This window comes from Cucumis sativus, chromosome 4 (genome assembly GCF_000004075.3).
Source record: "Cucumis sativus cultivar 9930 chromosome 4, Cucumber_9930_V3, whole genome shotgun sequence".
Taxonomy (NCBI): Eukaryota; Viridiplantae; Streptophyta; class Magnoliopsida; order Cucurbitales; family Cucurbitaceae; genus Cucumis; species Cucumis sativus.
Window position 1 is genome coordinate 2,772,910 of NC_026658.2, and position 21,058 is coordinate 2,793,967.

Sequence of the window (21,058 nt, forward strand, 5' to 3'; positions counted from 1 at the left end):
AATGTCGATCATTTATATAATCTAAAATTTTGACATATTTTTGTCATTTGTAATAAATTAAAAAGAATCTCATATTTAAAAAAATATTATTCTTTTCGTGCTTGTCTTAATTTAGTTTGAACAAAACAATTACTAGTTAGTTAAAATATCACTTTGATCTCAATACGTTGAAACTGTGTCAATTTTAATTTATATACTTTCAACAAATCTTAAATTCATTATTTCAGTGTTAATTAAATAACATCAATTATATACAATAAAATATAATCGTTGTGTGTGATATATATTTTCAAAATCAATTAACACGATAAATTAAAAATTGCCTATTAATATAAAAGAAAACAAAATCTTAGAAAACATTAATTTAAACTATTATCATCCAAAATTAACAAATAACTAAATGTTTTGAAAATTTGGAAGCAAATAAAATTAAAAGTTCTTAACAAAAATAATTTAAAACTTAAAACGTTTATGAGATATATATATATGTTTCTTAAAAACGAGAGACTGACTGTCCTTTTGAGTGGATATCCAATATAATATATATTCAAACGAGAGAATAGGAAATTAGAAAAAAAGACTATAAATTTTATATTTTTAATTTATTTGAAAATTTTATATAATCTACCTTACAAAATCCATGATAAATTAACAAATATGAGATGAATTATATAGTTACGATTGATATCTTTAAAATATATGACAAAAAAATTTAAACGAGAACGAGAGTAGCACGTGACACGTGACAATATATTCCAAGGAGAATGGAACATCTATTTTAATGATATTTACGTTTATAGTAAAAATTAAAAAAGAAGGTAAAAACAAACTGGGCTGGGTCGAGTATACGAAGCCCAGCCCACGATGTTGGGCGTCGGCTTCTTCTTTCATAACCATTGTCCAATATGCAGGAGCAAACGCACAGTGACACGAGCAAAACGGATATGGCCGCATCTATCGCTTTGCCACCTTCCACTAAACTACACCAAAATCAACTTCACCATTCAAGCTTCCGCGGTAGCCCACTGCCACCTTCTGCTACTCCTTGTACCTCAATTAAGCAGGTATTCGTTTTCTGTTGCTTGTTATTTGTTTAATCTCCCGTGAAATTTCATTTCGATACATATGCTTGGTTTGATGGCCATTTCTATGAAAATTGTTCGAACAAGTTGATGGAACTCGGAATGTTTGTGCGTCTTTTATACATGTATCTTTATACGTGTTTGTATGTCTATGTATGTATGTATGTACAAAAGTGCTAGAACATGTTGCTGGAGCTTGAACTGTAATCTCTCACTCGTTTTAAAATGAACGTGACTCGAAAATTGGCTATGAGAGTTGAATAGGGAGGAGATGAAGTTAAAAAATTGGATGATAAGAAGCATGGGAATGGATACGAGACACTGGTATAAAAAGATACGGACATGCACGGCACCATATAATTTCATGATAATCTAGGGCAGAAGCACAACGAGTACACGTTTTTTTAAATTTATATCAATTTTATACCCGAAGAATGCTCAATTTCAAAGTTTATTGATCGTGTTTGGATGCTCGGACACGGACACAGACACTTTACCCAAACTAAAGTTTTTGTGCGTCTTAGTAGACTTATTTAATCCTTTATGTACGCTATAAACAGGCATATTAAGTTTAGATAAGTAATAATTAGTATAGTATCAGAGAGAGAGAGAGAGAGACAAAACTCTTCAATCTATGTTCTCTTTGTTTGGTTTTGGTAGTTTACATGTGACTTCTTGTGCTATTGGCAGTGTTATGAAAATATTGTAGAGATTAAATTTAATATTTTGGAACTTGTCTTGAGAAGTTTTGAAATTTTCATCAGCAAACCTTTTGATGGAATGAATACAAGTGCGGCTAAATTAAGCTCGAACTTTGTTTTTTTTGTGTGGGGCAGAAACAACATGGTTCAAAGACTTATCTCACCAAAATCAGTGCGAAGTTTGAACTGAAGCCTCCTCCATATCCTCTGGTATGTCAGCATGTAATATCACTTGGTTCAACTTTTAACGCTCTCTAGTTTTTAGAAAATAGTAGCTGTAAATGTTTCCTGGGTTTTAGTTGGAGTTTACTTGATTTAACAGCATAATGCCTCTACGATGTTCTTGTCGAGTCTTTAGATTTTAGGAACACTTGATCTTGTTATCAACCACTTTTGGATAATTTCCCTAAGCTTGAACTTAAGATTCAGAAGGTGTTCCTAGATTCGACGTATTGTCAGTTCTTACCTACAGAATCGCTCCTCGAGGACTCTAGTTAAATATGAAAAACGATACACATGATCATGAATTTGTTATTTGTACCAGTGAACACTACAAGATTTGCATCCCAGCGTAACTCATCATTTATTTGAGAATAACGGCCATGAATAAAATCATCTGCCATGGTCAAATGAATTAACTCTCTAGTTTGGTATCTCTTCTTGATGTATCACTCGTTGGTTATTTCATTTGCTTCTGTTCACAACAAATGTACGATTGAAAGTTCACCATAACCCAAAAACTTTAGCTTGGTACAGTTGAAATTTAGAAATGTAACAAAAAAGAAAAAAGAAAGAAAGACGCTTTGAAGATTCATCGCTTTACTTGTTTGCATTATATGTACTTGTAAATAGGACTACCTCTTTATCAAAAGAGAGTAAGACTACCTCTTATTTCTACAAAGTGTGCTTCATAGGATGCTTTGGAACCACATATGAGTCGTTCAACCCTTGAGTATCATTGGGGAAAACATCACAGAGCTTATGTGGACAACCTTAACAGACAGATAGAGGGAACTGAGCTGGAGGAATTATCACTAGAAGATATCATAATGAAAACATACAAAAAAGGCAATATCCTTCAGCAATTCAACAATGCAGCACAGGTACACACCTTTCACATAATTACCAACGTCTGTCTCATCGGTTTTTCACGAGATAGTAATCTTACGAGTAAAGAGTGAATTGTGGGTTGGCGATTGATGTTCTTTTATGGTTAAAATAATTTTTTAGTTCGTGTATTTTGTTGGTCCCTAAACTTTCAAACATTATGTTTTGGTTCAAGAACATTGTATTGACTATTTTGATCTTGGCTCCTTGCTATAAACATGTATTTTATTAATTTAGCTAATGAGTGGATATCCACAGAAATAAGCGTTCAAAGCTATTTGAAGTAGGTTTGATGTTTAGTTTTCAAATGTATTTATATGTTCTTGTTAAGTGCTTATTGAAAAATTACGGACAATTGTTTTTATCTCAAAGTTTAAGGAGCCTATGATAAAGTACAAAAAAAATTCAATCCAAGGAATATACACATAGAAGTCTATAACATGCCATCATAACTGCAAATTTGTAGATCTGGAACCACGATTTTCTCTGGGAGTCCATCAAACCTGGGGGAGGAGGGAAGCCAACAGGGGAACTCCTAGAACTGATTGAAAGAGACTTTGGTTCTTTTGAAAAGTTTTTAGAAGAATTCAAGTCCGCTGCTGCAACGCAGTTTGGTTCTGGTTGGGCTTGGCTTGCATGTAAGCCATATATTCATACTACTTTTGGTTATTTGGATTGAATTTTGAAGTGTTTAAATAGGTGTTTCTAGGTGCAAATTTTTGTAAGCACTTGAGAAAAGCAATTCAAACAAGTCATTGGTCTATTTATATGAATCAATTTTGCTTGAAATTATTCTAAGTTGGGTCTCATTTTCTGTTTTCTAGATAAGGATAACACGGTTGACCATCCACGTCCATCAGAGAAGGACAAAAAGCTTGTTATTCTAAAGAGTCCTAATGCCGTTAACCCACTTGTTTGGGACTATGCTGTGAGTACTGCATCATCTCTTTATCGCATTAACATAGAGAAAAAAGGTATTGGATGTTAAATAGAACAATATAGTATAAACAGAGGAAGCATAGTTTCAGTTTGGTTTTAATTTTGTCCTCTATAGTTCAGAAGTTTCATAATGATCTTCCCAATGGTTTTTTTAAATCTACCAAAAAAAACTTGTTATTAATAGATGCTAACGGTGTTCTTACATCTCAAAAGGGACAACGAGTTGACCTCTAAAGGTACTTAACTTATTTGAAAGTTAAACGCTAGCTCACCATTCCATTTTATGCACATCAGCAACTTCTTAACTGCTAGTAGAGCCAGTGGAGACATGGATGGTTAATGTCCCGTTTGATAGCTTATGTTACTACTCCTATCTTTAAATTTCTTTGTTTTGGTATTCATTTTCAACCGTGGTTTTAAAACACCAAGTAAAATTTTGGAAAACAAGACATAATAAATATTTGTTTTCATTTTTGAAATTTGCCTATAATTCAAAGTTTATGTTTATTAAGAAATTTGAAAACTGTGGTAAGAAAATGGGAGCCCCCAAGCATAAAAACAGAAAACTAAATGCAAAATTGTTATTAACATATGGAGGAAAAGCAATTTAAACTTATTTTTACTCTTCCATGTTTTGCAGCCACTTCTTACAATCGACGTTTGGGAGGTAATTTATAATATTTACCATTTTGTTTCCTTTATTTTTCGCGTCGGGTTTCTGGGGTGGGATTTAGAGTTATGTTTGCTTTTGAGAAAAAGAGGAATGACCTTTCTTCAGTACTAATGTTGTGGTTTTTTCCCCGTTCTTTTTTCTCCTTTCCCTTGGATTTGATCTCAACAGCATGCTTATTACCTAGACTTCCAGGTTAGACTTGATCTCATGTCTTATCACTTTGTATTATCTTGTTCTTCTGTTTTCAATCTCCATTCTTCTGTCCTTATAACATCATTACTCGTTAAAACCGTCCTCCTTGCAGAATCGGCGACCTGATTATATATCAACTTTTGTTTCAAACCTCATATCATGGGAAGCAGCAGACTTGAGGCTACAGAAAGCCAAGATTGAAGCTGCTGAAAGAGTAAAGGAAAAAGAAAAGAAAAAGGAGAAGAAAAAGGACGAAGATAGCGACGAAGAGGTGTACGTCGACAACAGTTCAAGCGAGTCGGATTCGGATTCTGACTAACATTTGCTTCTCTCTTCTCTGGGTTACAGTCTTCATAAAGGTGCATACCATATTTTATTTCTATGCTCTAAAGTCTTGTGGTTTGTTGCTGTGATGAGTTCGTAGACTTTTGAGTCAATGGGTGTAAAGTGAGGATGAAGTGTGTAATTTTGTAGTTTGAGAACATAGGGACTCTTACTTCCACTTTATGCATTATAGAATGCTATGGTCCTTTTGGGAAAAGTATTGGATAATTACATTATATTTTTAGTGATAATAACTTAAGTATATCTTAGGTCGATATTATATTATATTCAAATGTTTATCAATAAGTACAAACAATTTAGGTATATTCACATCTTTCAATATAATATACATGTGTTTTAAACAATCTAAAGGGAAAGGGACAAGAAATTTACTAAATTATTGTATAGTTCTAAATAATAAAGTAGACATTATTGGACTCGTTTTAAAAAGAATTGGTCATGCGAAAAACATCGGCAATTAAATCCCAAACCTAACCCAACTAATGACGCCACCCACTATATGATAACTAATAAAAAAACAAATAAATAAGAGAAATAGCGTATTTGTATGACGATAGAAACACGATTTAGTATAGGTTTGAACCTCTCCTAATTTTATGCTTAATGTATAATATATATACCAAAATTTGAAATAGTATTAATACCAATATTGTCTTTCAACTTCTGGCCCACATTTAACATTTTTTTTAATATTACTTTTATTGATTCAATTGAGCTTCTATTAACAAACTTTTTAAATCTACGCTAATTTAAGTTGTCTATGTATTTGTAGAGACCCACTTCGTACCTTTATTATACATAAAATGGGGGAGGGGAAAGCTTTTCTCTCCATAACTACATTGACTAAATGAGAACGAGGTCATTTTTCCAACCCTAACTCCACTTTGATTCCTCTTTCCCTCGTTTAATATGTATGTTGCTATTATTGTAATTGTTTCTTGATTTGTTTTAAGAGTTTCACTTCATTTATAAATTAGTTTTCTTTTCAAAAGTAGAAAAAAATTGACAAACTATTTAACTAACAAAATTGTTAAAAGACAAAATTTATTATATTTGATTTTCTATGAATGGTAAATATTTTGTCAAATGTTCATTTTTTTTTTAAATTAAAAAATTAGTAAAAGTGGTAGGAGTCCTCACCCAAGAATTTTGTCAGAATGTAAGTCGAAATAGAGGTGAGAACGAGGAAAGTTGCACCATCCCATTATATCTCTAATTGACATCATTATTAATTAGAGATATATAACAATGCAATTTTATATAACTCCATATTCTAATATCATCAATCAATTTAAAAGTTTAAGTGATGGATAAAGATAAATTTAACATTATATCATCTAAAACTTTTGAACTTTAAATAAATTAGTTGCCGATGGAATTATGGTTGAATTGGATATAATTTTTTAAGTGTAAGACGCTTTAATTTTGAAAAATCTTATAAAAGGTCGATGGCATTACAACATTTGAAATAATAAATTTAATTTTAAAACAAATGACATAATTTAGAGGTTTCATAATTCACCCATTTGAAAATTAGATAAAATCAAAAAACCACATCATTCTTAAACTATAGTAATTGTATCGATTTAAACGACTGGAACGAGCTTAGCTTAACTTAACACTAATAGATATTAAATACAATACAATTTGACACTATGAGAGGAAAGAGGTTTGAAGGTTCTTAAAATAAAACTAAGTCAAGGTCAACTCTTCCTCTCTCCTCCCTTTCCTCCTTCTCCTCCCACACCTTCATTCTTCCTTTCCCACCAACAATTCCATTTCTCTTTCTCCTCTCATCTTCATTTATAAATTAAATTAATCCCCCGTTTTCATTCTCACTTCCGGCCGTTTTCCGGCAGCTGAGACCCCCCCCCCCCCCCCCCCATTTCAACATCCACCATGATCCTCATCAACTGTTCCAGCTGCCGGACCCCGCTTCAGCTCCCCACAGGCGCCACCTCCGTCCGGTGCTCCATCTGCCGCGCCGTCACTTTCGTCGCCGACCCCCGAGGCTTTCCTCCTCCTCCGCCCTCGCCGACGCATCACAGTTACTTTCCCTTCCACCGCCACCACCACCCCTCTCCGCCCCCGACGCACAGTTACTACCCCTCTCCACCCCCGACGCACAGTTACTACCCCTCTCCGCCATCGCCGCTGTACCCCACCGGTGGCAGCCGAAGCCCGAAACGGGCTGTGATTTGTGGGATATCGTATAAAAATACACCACACGAGCTTCAAGGGTGTATTAATGATGCTAAATGTATGAAGTATTTGCTGGTCAACCGTTTTAACTTCCCGGATTCCTCCATTCTTATGCTTACTGGTAATTTCTTCTTCTTCACATTTCTATGATATCGATTAGTATATAAGTGTTGAATGTATACAAGATAAGATGAAATGGTCTCAATTCATTAGATTCTCCCTACCGATTTCGTTGGTAGTTTCCTGTTTAGTGAAAATCATGCGCGTTTGTTTAATTCTCAATTCGAGGAAGATGAAAGGAAAGGTAAATTATTGTAAATGCAAAAACTATTTAAATTTTTTACAAAATATATGTATTTCAAATTTTATATCGATGGTAGTGATGATAGGAATCCATCACTGTTTATAGAAACCAAAATATAATTCTTCTTAATTTTTGAAAAGTATGGTTATCTTTTTCGTAATTTGTTGGCACTTTTTCATGGTTTTTCAAAGCAAGTTTGAATTCTAAGCAAAATTGCAAAATCAATATAACTTTTTCATATTTTCATGCATTATATCATATTTTTTGTATACTTTTCTTACCGATATACTTGTTTGATCTAAATTGTGATATATTTTACATACTTTTATGCATTATACCATATTTGCATGCAACCATTTGTGTTTAGAAATATAAGTAAAAATTGACTACAAAATATGGAAACATATATAGATGGAAGTGTTTCAAAATCAAAATTGCTAGGTTAGAATGTTATTTTCAACTTAGTCTTATAATATTCTCTTTCCAAGAATAACAACGTGTCAAATAGTTAATATCGTGCTCATGAACCTAAAGATGAACTCTTTCCTTATAAATAATCAAACTATATAACGGGCTGAGTTAGTTAGGATCTTAGTTAGGATCTATTTAAACTGGTTTTTTAAGTGCTCAACAAATATTTTGTTACACTTTGAAAGTACTTTTTAAAGCATTTTAAGAGCCGATCCAATTAAGGATTTAGTTTGGAAGCTAAACAAAAATAGTGTTGACAACTCCTGACACTTGAATTGGGATTAATGTAGATGAAGAAACTGATGTTTACAAGATTCCAACAAAGCAAAACATCAGAATGGCGATGCAATGGCTTGTGCAAGGTGTTCAACCAGGAGACTCTTTGGTGTTCCATTTCTCTGGCCATGGTTTGCAGCAGAGGAACTACACTGGGGACGAGATCGACGGCTACGATGAAACGCTTTGCCCATTGGATTATGAGACAGCGGGAACGATCATCGACGACGAGATCAATGCAACCATTGTTAGGCCTCTCCCTTATGGTGCTAAGCTCCATGCTATCATAGATTCATGCCATAGTGGAACTATGTTGGACTTGCCATTCCTGTGTCGAATGCACAGGTAAGACTCTATTCGATGACGATTTCATCTTTTCTTCAATTTATATTGCCTTTCCTTCTAGTATTTTTCACCATTTTTAGATTCACATGAGAACTTTTCGGTTTCTTTTTTCTTTCCTTTAATTAATATGGTTTAATAGCATGAGATTTTATGTTCAGTTTTCTGAAATGTCATTCTCTTCAACTAATACTTGACTATTTCCATTTATTGATATATTCTTGAGTGACATTAATATGAAGGAGGAGGGTTAAAGCGTTGACATTATTAAATTTACTACAAGCCATCATCATCTTAAGCTTTCGAGTCAATACGTGATTTAACACTTCAGAATACAACACGATGAATCCAAATATAGAACAAACTTTCGTTAAAAATTAGGAATGATTGTTTTATTAAAGTTATATGTCATTGCTTATCTAGTTTTCTAAAATAGATGAAGGCATGTTTGAAAGTGCTTCTATTCCTTCAAAATCAATTTCAATACATCGAAAAATGTGATTAAACATGTAGAATGAAACACATTTGATATTTGATTTTTAAGAGGAGAAATGTGTTTCGAATTATTTTAAACATGAAAAAGGTGATATTAACAATTTCGAAATTACTCATAAACCAAAGTAAATTTATTTTGAAAACTTTTGGATAGGAGTGGAAGCTACAGATGGGAGGATCATAGACCTCCATCAGGTGTATATAAAGGAACAAATGGTGGAGAAGTGATCTCTTTCAGTGGTTGTGATGATGATCAAACTGCTGCAGACACTCAAGTAAAAACTCTCTTAACTCTTTTACATTTTTTTCCTTTGTTCATCTCTCATTTTAATAGTTCGAAAAGATACTAAATGCAAAGTGATTCTGTACATTTCAAAATGGAGAAAAAATTACTTTTATTAGGTTCGAAGTATTAATCCAAATGGTTTTGGTTTTGCTCTATTACTAAGTGTTTATATGTAAACAACTCCAATGGAAATCAAATTTACTATTTGCAAACTGCATATACAAACATACTCAAAGTTATCTAACAATTGAATTTCGCTACGATTGAACTAGCTTTGATTACAGATTAGTAAACGTGAGTTTAGTCATTTAAAAATCACTTCTCAAACGTGCTCTCTAAAAGAAAATAAACTAAAAGACGAAAATGTTGATGTGAACAGGCTATGTCAAAGGTTGCAACCACAGGAGCGATGACATTTTCTTTCATAAAGGCCATTGAAAGTGGGCAAGCAACTACTTATGGTAATATGTTAAATTCAATGAGATCCACCATTCGTAATACCGACCTTAACCCAGGAGGCGACATCGTTACTAGCCTAATCACTATGCTTTTATCCGGTGCAAGTTTTTCTGGACGACTCAAACAGGTAATACATATCAATATCACTCTAGAATTATGTGTTAATATCGAAATATTAGCAAATCAAAAGATGAGACATTGATTAAAACTAGGGAATGTCAAATAGAAACATAAAAAAAAAGTATAATCTATAATCTCAATGTGAACTAGAATTTAAAATAACTTTATTATTCATTTCGTTATCTTTGGTAAACTAGTATGAGGGATTGGGTACTCGAACCTCTTATTTTTTGTTGAAAGTTTATATTTTATATCAGTCGAGTCATGCTTATGTTGCCTCGAATATCAATTTAACTTTAGATATTATATTTATTAAAACATTTTGAACCATTAATTGTATATATCAATTAAAACATTAAATTTCTATTAGCAATTTCATTTATGAGTCATTTTTAGCTATTTCGCTATCATCCTACTCTATGTTTTATCACTCATTCATATGATTAGTTCAACTCTCGTAAAAGTTATATTATCAAAGATAAAAGAGATTCATTTTCCTTCTCACTTGTTGTAAAAAGAAATGATATTACCGTCATTAATTTGAGATTTTGAATCGATACGATTTCACATGTTAAAACTTACGTCTATAATCTTGAAACGTAAAATACTTATTTAATTTTATTTTGTGCAGGAACCACAGCTAACTGCCCATTCAACATTCGATGTGTACAGCAAACCATTCTCCTTGTAATAAATTGTATATTATTGTGTATTTATTACAAGTTTCATCATTTTTTTAATCCTTAATTTAAAACAATCTCAATCTTTTCTTACCCTATAAATGGAAGTTAATAATAATTTCTTTTGCTAATCCAGTTTAGTTTAGTTTCAATTTAGTTTTTAACTTAAATACTATAATTTTACTTTTGAAATCTTAATTTTGTTTGAGTTCTGTCTTTGGATTTGAATGTTACACTCTTAATCTTAATTTTCCATCTTTATCGTTATTGTCTATCAAGTTTTTAAAAATAATTATAATGAGTTTAGTTTTAAATTAATTAATTAAAAAAATCAAAATATATATCTTGAAATAACTAAATTGATACCCAACTTATATATATTTTAAGGATAAAATGGTAGTATTTTGAAACTTATACTATATATGAGACGTACCTCCTATATTTCGGTTCATAATCATTTTTCGATATTCATTATTCATTATTATTTTATTACAAATTATATTTGGTTTATAATAAATAACAATGAAGACTCATACACTATAGCAATAACCACAACAACTATAATCACTTGAATGACTATAGTTACCACGATAATAGCCATAGTTATAATTATTACGTACATCTTGACTATCTAAACTCACTTCCTCCATGCTTGAAAAAAGTGAATCAGCATCACCATGTGTATCGTCTACGAACAAAAGGTTTTCTTATTACTCGAATTCATGGTCTACTAGTGCGTCACGGGGTGGAGTATGGTCAAAGTCTTTTTTTGTGATTTTTCAAATTCAATTTATTTATTGAAAATGAATTCCATAGATGGAAAGTTGGAAAATATGAAATTGAAAAAGGTAGCACATTGAATAAAGAAATTATAAGATACGATGCGACCACACAATATCTATGATATTTTCATGATAAAATCCAAAATATATCGCAAAATTTTGAGAAAAAAGATACTCCCAATGTCTTTTATTTGATACACAATTTTATTGATACGATCAATATATCACGTATTTCTAAATCAGTACTTTTGCAAATTTTCCGAAATTCTATTAGGTTACAAATAATCCAAATATTATTCTTTTAAATAATAATAATAATAAATTTTATAGACAAGATATAATTATAGATATAGTTTTGAATTTAAAATAATTAAATATATAATAATATTTTTTAAGAAAATATTATAAAAAGGACAGCCCAAATAGATATAACAATTACTGGGCTAACCCAAATAGATATAACAACTATTGGGCCAGCCCAAAATAGAGTATTAGCTAGGGTTTTTCTACAAATAAATTAGGGTTCCGGCTGAAGAGGATCCAGTGGCTGGAAGTCTGAAAGAGAAAGCTCACTCCGCCGCGTTGTAAGTTTTCACCACCCCTCGAGTCTTCCGGTTTCTAATCGATTTGCGCTCTTCTCTTGATTGAATGCTTTGATACCAATGGCTTTTCATCATTGCAATTTGGTTACAATTTGCAATCTGAAAAGTTTTGATCTATATTCGGTTGTCTGTTTATCGAAATCTTCAATGCAAGCGGCTGGTTTTTGTATTGTTCTTTCTTAGCAGTTTCGCTGCGGTAGTTGAATCCATCATGCTTTTGTTTTTTGTTTTCAAACTTTTTCTGGAGTTTCTGTTTGAGTTTTAGAAATACTGCTGTCTCTTGATCTGTTTTATCTCTGATTGGTTGAAGTAGATAAAGCGGATGGTTCTGATAGCACTACGTTTGGTGTAATTGTGATTCATTTGTCCTCTCTTCATAACGAGCAAATGGGTGATTGCTTGTTTTTTTTTCCAGCAGTGATTAGATTATGAATCTTTGGTTGTTGTGGGCTAATGATTTTGATTTCTAGAAAATGCATTTATAATGAGTTTTATACTTGATCTGGATGTTTATTCCTAACTCCTCCCAGCCTCCAATTGTTCTTTTTTAGCTGTTGAGCTTCTTTGTAGTGATGGATATGTTTACTCTAAACATTAGGCAGTTCAAGGAAAACTCATGTTTAAGTTACTTGCAATATTGGTGATTTAGGACGTTGTGTATGGTTAATCCAATTAAGTTGAGTTTTTGGTAATTATTGGTAGAAATTCAATGTAACTCGTTCTATGTTTTTTTAAATTGTTTATTGATGGATTGGGTTCTGTCACTACTACTTCTAAAACATGTTCTTATGTTGTAGTACTCTTTTCTTCCCAGTTTATTGAGTCAAAATGTATTTGGTTGGATGGAATCACTTGTGTTTCTTGTTCTTCTCTTTGTTTTCCTTCAATTGAATCTGTTTACTTCTGGCTTGTTAGAGGTAAAAAATGAAGCACAACAATGTTATCCCTAGCGGCCACTTTAGGAAGCACTGGCAGAACTATGTCAGGACCTGGTTCAACCAACCTGCCCGGAAAACTAGGAGAAGAAATGGTAAGCGCTGTTTTTGTTTTGTGCTCTAGTTGGTGTTTTGTTCATCTGTGTAGCTTAGATATGTAACTCTAACTATTGCCATGATGATTCTACAATTAGCTCGTCAGGAGAAAGCTGTGAAGAACTTTCCTCGCCCAACTGCTGGACCACTCCGTCCCGTTGTTCATGGGCAGACATTGAAGTACAACATGAAAGTGAGAGCTGGTAGAGGCTTTTCTCTTGAGGAGTTGAAGGTACCCAGTTTTCTCCCACTCTATCTATAGTTTCATGTTGCCTTCGTAGAGTCTTGGCGTTAGGGTTTTATAGTTTCCATTGCCAATGAGTGTCTATTGGTTTCTAGAATGTGCATTTTAGTAAGATGGCTCACATTATGTTGATCACTTTTGTTCTCAACCTGCATGTAATGAAACTTAAACTTAGCTGAATATTTTATTCATCTAGATTTTATGCTTGGTCAGTTTGAAGGTGTCATTGTCTTTAAGAACTCCAGGTTATGATCATTTATACCGTATATTAATTATCCTAGTATCTGCTGCCCAGGCTGCAGGTATTCCCAAGAAACTAGCACCAACAATTGGAATATCAGTTGACCATCGCCGTAGGAATCGATCTCTTGAAAGTCTACAGGCTAATGTACAGAGGTTGAAGACATACAAGGCGAAGGTGGTCGTCTTCCCAAGACGTGCTCGTAAATTTAAGGTCAGTTCGTCGAAAATAATTAAACTTTAATTGAATTTTATCATCTACTTTGGTTTCATCTCAACATGTTGGCTGTATGAATGATGTAGGCTGGTGATTCTACTCCGGAGGAGCTTGCAAATGCCACCCAAGTCCAAGGACCATACCTGCCTATTGGGCGCGAGAAGGCATCAGTTGAGCTTGTGAAGGTCACCGAGGAAATGAAATCATTCAAGGCATACGACAAGCTACGTGTTGAGAGGACAAACGCACGACATGTTGGAGCTAGATTGAAGAGGGCAGCAGAGGCGGAGAAGGAAGATAAGAAGTAGATTGCGGTAACGACTGCTTAGAGGTGGTTGTATTTTCTGAATTTTGGTATTTATTTTTACAACATTTTGGACTTAGACATGTCTTCTGGACTTAATTTGGTAGATGAAAGGTATGAGTTCATGGATTCAACCAGTTAATTGACCTTTCTTTTTGGTCTTGTGTAGTATTGGCACTTCGTTGTGGTTTATTATGTTTTACAGCATCCAAAATAGCTTTTTGCAATCTTTGCTTCATTTGGTTTGATGTATTCTTTGGCTGGGTTGGAACCTCAACGCTAGAACTGGAATTAGCTCTAAATTTGAACACAATTTTGGGTGGTTGATAAGAGTTTGGTTTTCTTCCAATCACTTCAAAATAAACATGATTTCATTTTTAACACAATCTGTGTTTTATCTTTGAAAGATTCTTAATTAATTCATTTGTTTCAAACAAAGAAGTCTTTGAAATGATTGTGTTTTAATTTTTGTGTTTGGACTGTTGTGGAAAATGAAAAGAACTTCAAAGAAATTACTACTAACTTAGTAATTTACTTCTAATTTTAATGAAATGCTTATAACTTTGTTTTCTTTAGGACTTAAAATCACTTATAAACTACGGCATTAAATTGAAATCTTTCAAAATTATGAGGTTGTGACTATGTCTTTAGTTAATTATGGTGAATTATAGGCAAGCTTTTCACTTTTGAGAAAGTGTTTGGAGCATCTCTTTGTAAATGATTATGATATTTTTCATTTCATAATTGTTAAAGTCAAATCAGAGTGATTGAAGTTGTGTCTTGGACTGATTTTTAATATGACAATCATTTTTATTCTTTTAATTTCTGTTTAAGGGTTTAAATCTAGTTTTTGCCAACTCTTTTGATGCAATTTTCTTACAAATTATTTCTCAAATGTCCATACAAGAGGTAGGATAGAGGTGACAGATTCAAACCCTAAAAATCATACTATTTTTTATATTCAAACCAAACTGAATATTTTTTAATTATTATATATTTATTTTAATATGTAAATATTAGAAAAAAGAATGATCAATGTGGAATTTAAAATTGAACCAAAGAATAAAGTCGAATTTAAAATCAAGCTAAACTAAAAATATATTAAAAAAATTTAATAAACATTTTTAAAATAACAAAATAAATTAAAATATTTAAGTTATAGCAAATTTTTTTAGATTCGAATATCATATAAACTATTATGTGCCAGTGGTTTTTTTGATATATGACTATTTTAAAACATAGCAAAATAACAAAAATATTTAATAAACTACGACATTCTTTATAAAGTATTGAATATTTAAACCTACTTTAAAAATTTAGAGATTAAAAAAATATACCTTTCCCAAACTTAGAAATGAAATGGATCTAATAATGATGTAAACATTGAGATAAAATACATTTTTGAAAGGTAGAAATAAAATGAATTTAAAAGTTAAAATTTTCCTTATTTCTATTTATTTAACGAGTGAGGGTATAAATGTAATTTGAATTGCAAAGTTTTTGTATTTTGACACAATTTTTATTATTAAAGGGTAAAAAAACTAATCTCTTTTAGAGCTACCTTTTGCAATAATCCACAAACCGCCGGCGGGTACTCCTTCGCGGAGGCGTCTTCTTGCTGCCTCGTCAATTTGACATAGAAGCCTTCTCCTCCTCCTTGGACGGACGGGGACTATCCAACAGCAACTCTCGATATCTTCTCCACATATCCACGCCGGCGCCGTCCTCCTCTCACTGGTACCAGTCTAACGCTTCCTTCCTATACACATTACCGCCACCTCTAGTTTATCCTTCTCCGATAGAGGAATAGGTTTTCAATTTGCTTAGGTCGCAATATTTTTGTTGCAGGCATGTTACGTTGTTTTGGATTCTTGTTACAGTATTGTTTGAAGTAAAAGAAGCTAGCGGTCGCTTTAATTAACTTCATTGTCTTTGAATTTGTCGAGTGCTTGATGTTTCATTTGGATTAGAATTTCTGGTTAAGTTTTTTGTCATTTTTAGATTCATCTCCTTTGTTTGCAGCATGAAGATGCATTCTATTTTCTTGCCAAAAGCGTTCATCGTATCCTCATTTGGTGGAGTATTTTCTGACCATTTGTTGCAACGAGGTTCTAGTAAATGCGACGGCAAGTACATGTTTGATGGTGGCATAGTGAAGTTGTTTAGGAATAATTCCCTAAATTTTGCCAGTAAAGCAGTGGTAGATGATAATTGTATTATTAGCTCAAGGTGGCATGGATGTATAGATGAAGAGGAACTATCGAGTGAGTCGTGCAACCGTTTGATTCGTGACTATTGTAAGGTAGGTGATGTTGATTCTGCTATGTCTCTTCTTGCTCATATGGAGTCTGTAGGTCTTCATGCCACTATGACGTCTTACACTTATTTGATTGAAGCTCTTGGAAACGTTGGTAGAACTTTGGAAGCTGATATCATATTCCAGGAAATGATTAGTTTTGGCTGTAAGCCAAGAACAGTTGTCTGCAATGCACTACTAAGAGGGTTTTTGAGAAAAGGCCTTTTAGATCTTGCGTCTGGGGTTTTTGTATTGATGAGTGATTTAGATATTAAAAAAAATCAAGAAACTTATGAAATTCTCTTGGATTATCATGTCAATGCTGGACGGTTGGAAGATACTTGGTCTATTATTAATGAGATGAAACGAAAAGGTTTTGAGTTGAACTCATTTGTGTATAGTAAAGTTATTGTTATATATCAAAACAATGGCATGTGGAAGAAAGCAGTGGGAATTGTTGATGAAATAAGAAAATCAGGGATTTCTATGGACAAACACATTTACAACAGCATCATAGATACATTTGGGAAATATGGCCACTTGTCTGAGGCCTTAGAAGTGTTCAAAAGAATGCAACAAGATGGGGTAGTGCCTGATATAACAACTTGGAATTCATTGATACAATGGAACTGTAAATCTGGGAACCTTGCTACTGCTCTTGAGTTATTCACTGACATGCAAGAACAGGGGATGCATCCAGATCCTAAGATCTTCATTACTCTAATAAGCTTCTTGGGTGAGCAGGGAAAGTGGGATGTGATCAATCAGAATCTTGATAGTATGAAGCTCAGAGGGCACAAGAATAGTGTCCTAGTTTATGAAATTTTAGTAGATATTTATGGGCAGTATGGTCAATTTCAGGATGCTGAGAAGTGCATATCCGCTCTGAAGTCTGCAGGGCTTCTAGCATCTTGTAGCAATTTTTGCATTATAGCAAACGCTTTTGCTCAACAGGTTGGATGCCCATCTTTACAATTTTTTTTTTTTGAGCTACCAAGGTTGACTGAATTTTCATGGCCCTGCTTTGTTGTCAGTTCTTTGTTCTCTGTGAAGAGAGGCTGCGTGTTTTAAATAGAAAAAGAAATAATGGATCGTGATTACTAATTTATGATAAGGGTTTTTCTTGTATTTTGGTAATCCAATACAGGGGTTGTGTGAAGAGACAGTAAAAGTGCTTCAGCTCATGGAAGCAGAAGGAATTGAACCAAATCTTGTAATGCTGAATGTACTGATCAATGCTTTTGCTGTTGCTGGTAGGCATTCGGAAGCGTTAGCCATTTATCATCATATAATTGAAGTCGTAAGTCTTTATGTTCGGGAATGCAAAACCAGAAGATTTAGTTAAAGCCACATGCAATCTAATTTCATCTTTTCTTTGTGTTATCAAGATAATTCTATGATTCATCCTTCTATTTTTCTTCTTCTTAATTTTGTCATATTTTTCTGAGAAGGGTATCAGTCCTGATGTTATAACCTACACCACCCTTATGAAGGCATTTATTCGTGCAAAGAAGTTTGCTAAGGTGCTTATCTCTTGACCGAGTAAATTTTTGAGCTTGATCCAAACGACCAAACCTTTAGTTTACTAGCCATTTGTCCTTATTAACACTGTTCATGTTGAAATGAGTCTTACATTCTTGTATGAAGTTATTCAATTCTTCTTTGTGAAACCCTGCTGATACCTTCTAAGTTCCATATTTGGCTAGGTCCCTGAAATATATAAAGAAATGGAAAGTGCTGGCTGCACGCCAGATAGGAAGGCCAGAGAGATGTTAAAATCCGTAACAGCTATTCTTGAACAAAGGCATTGTAAGTTCCACCCTTTTTGTACTTGTATTTTGTATTTTCTCAGCCAGAGCAGTCCTTGCAAAATTGTTGTACAATTCTTCACCATCTAGGCAATGGTAAATTTAGAACGTCAAGTCATAATTTGAAAAGTTCATACCTGGAGAGTGGTGCATTATGCGTCCGACAGAAAGATTCTGCTTGCAAATATTGCATTGTGTCAGGCTACAAGTTTTATTACAAGTATATTGCTACCTATTCCATAATCGGTGGCTTAGATAATTTATGTCATTTGTCAAGTCAAGTTATGTCAACCTGTAAAGACATACAAATTTTTGTCTTGTTGGCAATTATGAAGAAGGATCAAAGGAATAAAAAAAGAGGTACAGGACGGCATATTCCAAATGGTAAATGCTCATTGGAGCCCCACATCTAAATAGACACCAAAAATATGGTCTTAGGGACTAGGGCTTTTTAGGGGTTGGATTTGTAATTGATTAAAAAAAATCACGTAAAAATATTTTTTAAGCACTTAGTTGGTCATTTCAAACATGGCTAGATCGGTGGTCTTACTAGTGAATTAAGTTTTGATGCAGCTGAGTGAACGACCAAAGTGGGAGTAAATTTTCCGGTGCCTTTATTTTGCAAATGATGAATACTGTAATCTACTTTAGATCTTTCAATAAGAACCCAAGGAGAGCATAACCAGCCCCCTAGTAGTTTATATTATATGCCCTCTCCCAGCCTTCCGATTAACTCGTGGTTTGGGAATAAAATCATTGGTTAAAAAACATTGTTTCTTATACCTACGGTCACATTTCTTTGTGTGTGTGTTTTAATTAGAGAAAGACAGCAACTGATACTTGCTAGTGTGGAGTTCTTGAATGTTTGGATCTTTTTCTTTGAAAAACAGACAGATAAAAAGAAATTAGCAGCCTTCTAAAATATTGATTGAGGAAGTGATACACACCAAGAAAATAGATCATAATGCCAGGTAAATCCAACCCTTTTGTCTTAGGTTTGATGTGAATTTATGGATATTCTGATGAAGCAGTATTAATTATACGTCTTAGCAGTTTATGACGATATCAATGAAAGGCCAACCTTCAATGGATCCGGGGGAACTAAAGGAATATGGCAGTTTCTGGCGGTAAGTTTGAAGATGAAACGAGGTTGATCTTGCTTGTTGTAAATAGTAATGCAATTCAACCAATGAAAAAGCTCATCCAAATTATAGAGCTCTGACACAGTCAAACTTGAACGAACAAACTGTTGAATTGAATCTTACCTGTCTTTACTAGAGGTAATTACTCATTTTTTTACTTTATTTTATTTTTCAATTATTTCTTCAATTTAAATAAAGAAAATTACTAAATAATAGTACAAATATTCTTATCTCATTTGGAAGGATATTATCTAATAACCATCTATGATTGTTTCTGTCTGTAGCGTAACCACTTGATGAAATGGGGGAAGAAAGTGGGACAAATGGCCAAGACAACTGCAAGGCTTTCTTATTGGATAATAGGTACTGTAATTGATATTCTATGTCGGTTTAGTCATCATTACGATATTCTATGGTCGGTTTAGTAATTGATATTCTTTTATTTTTCTTGATGTTGTTTGAGTATGAGAATCGGTTTAGTAATTGATATTCTTTTATTTTTCTTGATGTTGTTTGAGTATGAGAATCTTATTCTCAAAACCCGGGGGAAAATTAGATGCCTACTTAGATAAGAATTGAGAAGTAGTCTGTTTATTCCTCAATTTTTCATATCAAGTGAAGTTTATACTTCCTTCAACCATCCTTTTAGTTGAAAGAAAAATAAAAATAAAAACAATGTTTTATTGATAAACAATAGATTAAAACACAAGGAACAGATTAGGACAAGGGTTGTGCAAAGAAAAAATAGAGGAAATAAAGGAAGAATAATCCAAGTTAGGAAGAATAATCCAAGTTTACTTTGTTAACATTTCTACTCAAACCATCATGCTTTGGCCTAGTGGTAAAAGGAGACATAGTTTCAATAACTAACATAGAGGTCATGGCTTCATTCAATCCAAATGTTGACACCCAATTGTTGTAGGGTCAAACACCTATCTAGAAATTAATTTTCTATGAGTTTGCTTGACAACCAAATGTTGTAGGGTCAAGTGGTGGCCACCTACCTAGAATTTCCTATGAGTTTTCATAACACCCAAACATTATAGGGTCATGTGGGTGTTCCTTGAAATTAGTCGATGTGCATGTAAGCTGGTCCGAACACTCACAAATACAAAAAAAAAAAAAAAAGACATTTCTACTAAAAAAATATAATAACAATAGAATAGGATCAAACTTCTCTTCATAGAGCTTTATGAAATTCCATTGCTTTAGAAATCTCATTAAAGGTCGGGGTACTTCTTTAGGGAAGTGGATTATGTAACACTAAAAACTCTTACCTTTTTCATTTGCTATATACTGTTCTTACTTTTGCCTCTTCAAAAAATGATACATGAATTTCATGTTTATATATAGTATACTATGACTACATACTTTGAAATATATATGTGTGTGTATTTGAGTATGTTTGTGTAGATCAATAGAAAGTAAAAAAACAGAGCGCGAAAAACTTCAAAAAGGACATTCAAAAACCCTAAACTTCTAGACGTTAAAACCACTTTTGTCGTGTCTTTAAACATTAAACAATATCCTCTCCCTTTATGTGGAGGGTTTATATCATACTTTTCAAGAAAAATTATTCTGAATAGATGAAAATAAAATAGAGTGAAATTTCATATTTTATTAAAAATAGGCACTAGTAAACTTTTATTAAATTCTATTAATTTAAAATTAAATATTTTGGTTCAGTTTGTTATATTTAAAAAATGCCTTTACTTTTA

The 21,058-nt window shown here is 33.0% G+C and overlaps 4 protein-coding genes across 8 annotated transcripts; all 4 read left to right on the forward strand.

Annotated features, from left to right (window-relative positions):
* Positions 1 to 899: 899 nt before the first annotated feature.
* Positions 900 to 5,298, forward strand: LOC101222338 (superoxide dismutase [Fe], chloroplastic). The gene is made up of 8 exons (XM_004146841.3): positions 900 to 1,064; positions 1,919 to 1,993; positions 2,698 to 2,886; positions 3,357 to 3,528; positions 3,715 to 3,818; positions 4,470 to 4,496; positions 4,671 to 4,694; positions 4,807 to 5,298. The coding sequence occupies exons 1-8, from the start codon at positions 906 to 908 to the stop codon at positions 5,011 to 5,013; spliced, it is 957 nt and encodes a 318-aa protein (XP_004146889.2). The 5' UTR covers positions 900 to 905; the 3' UTR covers positions 5,014 to 5,298.
* Positions 5,299 to 6,631: 1,333 nt separating this feature from the next.
* Positions 6,632 to 10,814, forward strand: LOC101212654 (metacaspase-1). The gene is made up of 5 exons (XM_011654802.2): positions 6,632 to 7,362; positions 8,307 to 8,637; positions 9,284 to 9,404; positions 9,795 to 10,001; positions 10,626 to 10,814. The coding sequence occupies exons 1-5, from the start codon at positions 6,939 to 6,941 to the stop codon at positions 10,683 to 10,685; spliced, it is 1,143 nt and encodes a 380-aa protein (XP_011653104.2). The 5' UTR covers positions 6,632 to 6,938; the 3' UTR covers positions 10,686 to 10,814.
* Positions 10,815 to 11,886: 1,072 nt separating this feature from the next.
* Positions 11,887 to 14,330, forward strand: LOC101221947 (60S ribosomal protein L13-3). The gene is made up of 5 exons (XM_011654804.2): positions 11,887 to 12,040; positions 12,974 to 13,088; positions 13,188 to 13,321; positions 13,629 to 13,787; positions 13,877 to 14,330. The coding sequence occupies exons 2-5, from the start codon at positions 12,983 to 12,985 to the stop codon at positions 14,096 to 14,098; spliced, it is 621 nt and encodes a 206-aa protein (XP_011653106.1). The 5' UTR covers positions 11,887 to 12,040; positions 12,974 to 12,982; the 3' UTR covers positions 14,099 to 14,330.
* A 1,296-nt stretch (positions 14,331 to 15,626) lies between these two features.
* On the forward strand, positions 15,627 to 20,468 carry LOC101212409 (pentatricopeptide repeat-containing protein CRP1 homolog, chloroplastic). 5 transcript variants are annotated; one of them, XM_031884073.1, is made up of 8 exons: positions 15,629 to 15,831; positions 16,117 to 17,344; positions 17,538 to 17,690; positions 17,842 to 17,913; positions 18,097 to 18,199; positions 19,089 to 19,169; positions 19,249 to 19,478; positions 19,625 to 20,468. In XM_031884073.1, exons 2-6 carry the CDS (start codon positions 16,118 to 16,120, stop codon positions 19,094 to 19,096), a joined length of 1,563 nt encoding a protein of 520 aa, XP_031739933.1. In that variant the 5' UTR covers positions 15,629 to 15,831; position 16,117; the 3' UTR covers positions 19,097 to 19,169; positions 19,249 to 19,478; positions 19,625 to 20,468. The 5 variants fall into 5 exon arrangements, with proteins under 5 accessions (XP_031739934.1, XP_011653109.1, XP_031739933.1 ...); XM_011654805.2 differs by having other exon boundaries at positions 19,252 to 19,478; XM_031884075.1 differs by lacking the exon at positions 15,629 to 15,831 and having other exon boundaries at positions 16,260 to 16,396; positions 16,491 to 17,344; positions 19,252 to 19,478.
* The last annotated feature ends 590 nt before the right edge of the window (positions 20,469 to 21,058 follow it).